The sequence below is a fragment of the Silurus aristotelis genome (genome assembly GCF_946808225.1).
Source record: "Silurus aristotelis genome assembly, chromosome: 9".
Classification (NCBI taxonomy): Eukaryota; Metazoa; Chordata; class Actinopteri; order Siluriformes; family Siluridae; genus Silurus; species Silurus aristotelis.
Genome location: NC_139582.1, coordinates 9,315,612 through 9,322,812, shown reverse-complemented (window position 1 = coordinate 9,322,812; position 7,201 = coordinate 9,315,612). Strand labels below are relative to the sequence as shown.

Here is a 7,201-nt window from a genome sequence, read left to right as displayed (position 1 = left end):
TTCTGAAATAACCAAAAAATGCGATAATATAATTAGTCTGGATTCCTGATTGTATGTAGATTATGAGGGCAGGATTTTAAAATAGCCTTACCAAAAAACCTAAAGTTTTTTTTTTTTATGCTTTATTCTCTTAAATGCGCATGCTCCTTCCGTGTAATAAAATTCTTTAAAAGCATGGAGTTTTGTAGAGCAACAACAACAACAAATATATATATATATATATATATATATATATATATATATATATATATATATATATATATATATATATATATATATATATATATATGCACTGGATAGGAAAAACGAAAACAATGTCCACGTTCACGAGGAGTATTGAAATGGTGGCCCAGGCTCAGTGAGGGGGATGAGATGTACCTGTGTGTGCAGTCTCTGAGCTGACATTGCGCTCTTCCGTGTGCCTGTTGCCGGTGTAGAGCGCGAGGCCGTTGGCTGAAGCCTGATTGGCCAGTCCTAAATAGTGGTTCGAGTTGAGCAGCGCGAGCTGGTGCGCAGAGAACGCACGGCTCGTCCAGTTCTGCAGTTTGCCCACTGGGCATGAAACGAGTCTGTGTGGAGGCAGGACGGCCTGTGATGAGCTCCCGTTCACGAGTGGAGATTTCCGGGGATTGTCCGGGCTCGTGGCTGTCTCAGCCAAAGACCAGATCTTAGGTTTCTGTACTGGGGCTGCGTTGTTCTCAGCAGGAGGAGAGTTGGACACCGGGTTGAGTTTGATCTGATCACTGCTGGGAGGCTGAGTTTTGAGGTCTAACGAATGAGGAAGGTGATGGTGATGATGGAGGTGATGATGGTGGTGGTGGAAGTGATCGGGTCGCTCAGCGTCTTCATCCCCGTGCGCGTCTTTGCCCTCCTGGACCACTGCTTTTAAAAGCTTCGGCTCGGGCCCGTGTAAATCCTCATAGCCGTCCGAGACTTCCGAGTCGCAGCTGGCGTCCAGCTTGGAGTCCGAGTGGAGCTCGTCCTGCTCATCCAGCTCGTCCTTGCTCTCGATGTGTTCCGTGTCGATGTTCTCCAGGTCGATCTCTTCCTCGTCGTCGCGCTTGTCGCCGTCGTCGCCCTCGTGGTCGCTGCCGTACACGTTGCCTTCTTCGTCTGTGCGGTTGCGCGGCGTCCACGTCATCTTGTTCTCCTTTTTCAGTCTCCTCCGGGCGTTGGCGAACCAGGTGGACACCTGGGTGAGGGTCATCTTGGTGATGATTGCTAGCATGATCTTCTCGCCCTTGGTGGGGTACGGGTTCTTGCGGTGCTCGCTCAGCCAGGCCTTCAGCGTGCTTGTGCTCTCCCGTGTTGCATTTTTGGGTCTGGACGGGTCTCCGAACTGGTACTGGCCGTACGGGTAGAATGCAGGGTGAGGATGGGCAAACGCTGGATGCTGGACACCTGGACTGTCTTTTAGCTCATACTGAGCTCCCTGCAACATCAGCACAAGAATATTAGTTTGTGAAACAAGCACGAGTTATTAAAAAAATTACACACACACATATATATATATATATATATATATATATATATATATATATATATATATATATATATATATATATATATATATATATATATATATATATATATATAAAATTTATAATAATTTATATAATATTTTTTTATTTTAATGCAATGCTGTGGCTTTAATTATAAAATATGAATTTATTTTGTACAAAAAAGGGATAAATAGTTAGATGTTATTAAAAAAAAAAATCAAAGCTTTAAAGATATATATTTTTTCAGGTTATTTTCCCAGTTAAAGGCATCACATTTTTCCTTCTTGTTTTCCTCCTGATTAATAGTTTTGACTACAGAACTTCCTTGACAATGATTTGCTTATATTGTTACCAGACATTCTACACATGGGCCTGTTTTCTGTGTAACAAAAAAGTAGCACTGGTTAATTTGTTACTTTTTTTTCCCTTTTCATTTCGTATTTACCAAACGGAGTCAACAGCAAAGTTCACTACTATCTTGCAAAACCATGCCAACGTGCCCTGCATTAATGTTTTTGGTGCCCAGACTGCAAAATGCACAACAAGTAGCATATAAAAAAAAAAACTTAAGAGCAGGCGAAAAAAGAGGAGGAAGAACAAGAACAAGACAAAAAAAAAGAAGATTTACGTAATCTTTGCATGAGAGGATAACTCACCAACTGACTGAAAATGGACAGGTCGTTTGAATAAGGAAGGAACGCTCCGTAGGTGTGTGCGGCGCTGAAAGGTGATCCGTACATGGTGGAGAGAACGTTGGAGAGCGTGCCGGACGGACTCAGCTCGCTCCCGCTGCGCGCGCTGCCGATCCCTTGCCTTTCTTGAGGGTATATCGGTCGGATGTACTGGTATCCCAACTGTGGGAAAGACATTGTAGTTGGGGTGGGGAGGGGGGACTTCGAAGGAAAAAAAAACCCAACAACTGTCTGCTAAAATACACGCAGACAGGCACGCACGCACGCACGCGCGCGCACACACACACACAAACAAAATCGCTTTTCTCGATGCGCGCCGCGATATCCAGTGTACAGTGAGTACAAAAGTGTAAGGGAAGTCTATATTTCCTCCGAAAACGGGACGCGCGTAAACGATCCGCCGGTCGCTTCCCTCCCTCGCTTCCCTATTGATCTGAATGGACGAAGGTCAGGTCCTTACAGATTGCTTTAGATTATTGGGACGCCTTTTGCTCTGATTGACATTTCTAGTCGCCCAGAAGCTCCTCCTTTTTCTCAAGTCTCTCCCCCACGTTCACTCCTCTCTCTCTCTCTCTCTCTCTCTCTCTCTCTCTCTCTCTCTCTCTCTCTCTCTCTCTCTCTCTCTCTCTCTCACACACACACACACACACACACACACACACACGCACATCCCTCTTTTTTTGCGCTTCTTTTTTCCTTTCTTGCCTCTCTGCTCCGTTTGGATAAGCTCTCTGACGTCGCGATCTCTTATTTGAAAGAGTTTCAAATCTCATTTTATGGCTCGCCAATCATTTCATTTGTCATTTGTTCGCCGCTTCAGTCCTTTCCCCTGTTTTTCAGTTCATTCTTTATTTTTTTTTCTCTCTCTCTCTCTCTCTCTTTCTCTTCTTATACTCTTTTTTTTTTAAACACACAAACTGTGCATTTCATCCTTGCTGAGTTATGAACTTTGCATTTTCTTACTTTTGTTTGCACTTTTTGTTTTTTCGGACGCGATCCTTGCAATTTTTTCGCGTAAGTCGGTATCAGATTCGAAGAGCGCAGTCGGGATTAGTATTTTGTCCTTTTTTAAAAAATGTTTTTCTTTTTCATTTTGCGCGCAAAGCAAAAAAAAAAGCGTATGCAAATCGTTATTTTGTTCGAAAACACAGTTTTAATCGAAGCAAATCGGTGTCTGCTTGTGCCTTTCATTTCTAACCTCCAGACAGCTGACAAGTTTTTCGTTTGACTTCAAAGAGTAAGTTGAGAATGGAGAAGGTCCCGGCGATCAGCGCGTGCGCCGTAGAGCGCGTCAGCAATGGCAGCTTTACTAATACACACTGTTGTGGATTGGAGTGTTTGTCCATTCTGTTGGCTTTGCAAGTTGAGAAAATATTTCGGTGCTGCTCATTATTATTATTATTATTATTATTATTATTATTATTATTATTATTATTATTATTATTATTATTATTATTATTATTATTGCTGTATTATTATTATTATTACGTTCACACTAAAGCTGCTTATTTTTTTCTTCCTGAGACATAATTACAAACTCACTCATTATCCATCCATGTATGATTTTCTTATCGTATTTGATCTTGAGCATATAAGACTAAGGATTGCCCTACAAATGATGGCTTTGATACAGTCTCCCAATCCTGGTGTAAATAATGCGGATTAAAACGAAACATCGCGACGTGAATTGAAATTCTTTGAACCAAGAGATGAAAATATGTCAGGGACACAATCGGTGATTTGTTTTACATCCGGACTTTGAATCATCATACCCTATATGTTTCTGTTAAGCCTCTGCAATACAGCGGCGCGTTTAAGTAGTGGAGGCTTCAGCTTCTTTTCAGTAGTACAGAGACTTAAACCTTACAGATATACTGAGATTTAGGTGAGGGCATAATGCGTGTAGGTTTCCAAGAAAGAAAAAAAAAAAGCTTTGCACATCAGCAAGCGCCCCCAATCTGCTTTTAAACGGATGATTATTATTGTATTTGTCATTGAAGCGTCTGCTGTGTAATTTGTAGCTCTGTAATACCCGCATTCACACCGCCTGGTCCAGGTTTTTTTTTTATATGTCTTCTTATACCATGTCAAGGCATGCTGAAAAAAATAAATAAATAAATAAAAACTATTTGGGATTTGGAAGCTTAATAATTAAAATTATTATTCAGCCATGTGCACTGAGCTATATATATATATATATATATATATATATATATATATATATATATATATATATATATATATATATATATATATATGAGACTCTACCTTACCAAACTGTTTTAGACTGAAACACCCGGGTGACCCCACAGCACCAGTGCGCCACCTGGGACAAAATCCCACCTAGTCGGATTTTTAAAGTAGTATATCAAAAACATTTTCTTCCACTGTAGGAACTGTGTTTCCTGCTGTACTTGTACTGTACAAGTCACTCAGTAGTAACCCTGGTCTCCGGGTACTCAGCGGTGCGCTCCGGCTTCTCTATCCGCCCAACATTACCTCATGCCCAGTAGCCACACGTCTCTCCTCCCCGGGATCCGCCAGGGCCCCATGCGATGCCGCTGATTTATTGCTACCAATTCAAACACGTGCACATGAGCTAACTTCACACGTTTTTTTTCCCCTTTCACACCAAGTCGGGAAACTGGCGAGGCCATAAAAGCATTAAGACGGCCTGCCTTCTTGGTGCCCTCCTACCGCTTAACACTGCGTGTTTATTATGGAGTCGATAAAAGATCAATTCGTTTAAAATAACACGCAGTGACGAGACGCTTTAGTTACTCCAGCTTTACATTGTTATGGTATGAGAACGACTACAAAATGAAATATTAACAACAGCAACAACAACCACTTATAATAATAATAATAATAATAATAATAATAATAATAATAATAATAATAATAATAATAATAATAATAATTAGGGGATTTACAGACAGCAACAAATAATTTAATAAATGAATGAATGAATGAATGAATAAATAAATAAATAAATAAATAAATAAATAAATAATGCGGCCGTATATTTCTAAGTTCGGGCATATATAGGGCAATCTCCGATCTGCTTCTTGAAGGATAATTTCTCTGACGCCCTTAAAGCCAATGATGCAAATAACACCATTTTCCCTTCTTCCAAAAAAACATCCAAATCAACATCATCAACAACAAAAAAGACCCAGAGCTCTCTCTCTTTTTTTTGCGCAATACACACGACCCCGGCGCAACAAAAAGAAAAATCAAAGGCTTCAAACGGAGGCTCTGCAAATGACACTCATAAGATCCCCTTCACAAAGCGCAGGCGACAGAAAACAAGTAACACACACCTTATCACACATGGAAGTCGTTTATACGTCTTATCCAAATCGGTTAATTGTGACAAAGGATTTCAAACGAAAACACAATTAATGGGCCTTAAAGTGTAAAGGGCTGTTTAGGGAACGGGGAGGAGAGTAATGCGTCGGTGTGTGTGTGTGTGTGTGTGTGTGTGTGTGTGAGAGCCAGGCTGACTTTCTCAAATCTCATTTTCTTTAACTGCATTGGCAAACAGACTTTTATTTGATTATCTCCAAAGAGAGACTGGGGTGAAAAGGGAGGAAAAAGGCTTCGGGAGTTTGTAGAGTTTGTTTGGAATTTTTTTCAGCTAAGGTTTCATTAAGGGAAAAGAAGGAGATATTAGGTTATAAACTGGACTACGGTGATTTACCACGATTTGTACGCATTTATGGACCATCTGTTGCGCCTTCTGAAATACTGATTAAATCTCATCAGTGTAAATGTCCCAGGTTTTCTCTCTCTCTCTCTCTCTCTCTCTCTCTCTCTCTCTCTCTCTCTCTCTCTCTCTCTCTCTCTCTCTCTCTCATAGCCTACTCTGTGCATCATTCAAATTAATACACATTCATTTGTCATGTTTACACAGTGTGAAGTTTTTGTTCAAACCAACTACAACTTATCAGAGCTGATCCCGAATAACGCATTAAGGTAGCACAAAAGCAGGCTAATGAAAATAAAATAAAATGCTGCACAGGGTTATTGAAATCAATGAAAACTAAAACTATTTTTTTAATTGCGTTACACTAATCAGTGGAGCATAGTAAAGATATACTTTACATATAACCGGGGGGGAAAAGTGGAGACTTTCTGGAGAGGTCTGTGCAAATTGCAAGCAGTCAATGAAGTGCGACTTATTAAAAAAAGTGCTCCAACCAATTCGTATTGAAAAGCAACATTTTTTTGGTTAAGAAACTTCTGGTTTGACTCCTTCGTTTATTTAAAAACGACGTGACCGCGTTTCAGGTCTACAGGTGGCTTAGATTAGACTTGCCTCTACAGGCCACGGCCATTTTCTTAACCCTAACGCCACAGTTCTGCCTCAGGCCTCAGGGTTTGCATGATACACCGGCTGACCCTGGCGCGCGAGCTAAAAATCAACATTCACGCACAGCTCCAAAAGCCATCCCGTTAAAGTGGATAGAGAGCTTTGCGTGCATTGTTGTGATCTTCCACTAACTCTACATTGCTATGCTTTTTTTTGTCTGTATTATCACATGCACGCGCTAGAAAAGGGGAAAAAAAAGAAACGGATAAACGTTAATTGGTTGTGACGGTGTGAGAGCGCGCGCCGTGTTGCCCTGCGTATCCCAGTGTCCGGTGTGAACATTCGGCTCGCGCTCCGCAGGGGGTTTTCGTGATGCAAACCGGGGTCACTTTCATTTATCGCTGTTTAGCAAACATCTGCCCCCTTCTGCACAAGTGTGACATTTTTTCCCCCCTGGATAAATCCTGAACTTGACGATGTTGCTTTTATTTTATTTATCAAATTATGCATGATGCATGTATTTATTTGTTGCATTATATTGTATCATTTTGCGATAAAAAAATTTGCAAAAGAATCAACATTTTGTCGAATACATTTGGATAAAACACAAAGTAAAAACAATGTCAACAACAACAACAATAATAAAACCCGTAAAAAAATAAAATAAATAAATAAATAAATAAATAAATATA

At 40.5% G+C, this 7,201-nt stretch overlaps 1 protein-coding gene across 1 annotated transcript; it reads right to left on the bottom strand.

Moving 5' to 3' along the window:
* Nucleotides 1-264: 264 nt before the first annotated feature.
* On the bottom strand, nucleotides 265-2,654 carry irx3a (iroquois homeobox 3a). Its single transcript, XM_083551202.1, has 2 exons — nucleotides 2,159-2,654; nucleotides 265-1,432 (listed from the first exon to the last, which is right to left on the bottom strand). Exons 1-2 carry the CDS (start codon nucleotides 2,369-2,371, stop codon nucleotides 356-358), a joined length of 1,290 nt encoding a protein of 429 aa, XP_083407328.1. The 5' UTR covers nucleotides 2,372-2,654; the 3' UTR covers nucleotides 265-355.
* Nucleotides 2,655-7,201: the final 4,547 nt, after the last annotated feature.

Bases quoted from the DNA above. Each gene is read 5' to 3' on its own strand.
- irx3a (XM_083551202.1), bottom strand. From the start codon at position 2,371: ATGTCTTTCCCACAGTTGGGATACCAGTACATCCGACCGATATACCCT. The intron at 1,433-2,158 runs GTGAGTTATCCT...CTGATGTTGCAG, and splicing joins TGTCCATTTTCAGTCAGTTG to GGAGCTCAGTATGAGCTAAA.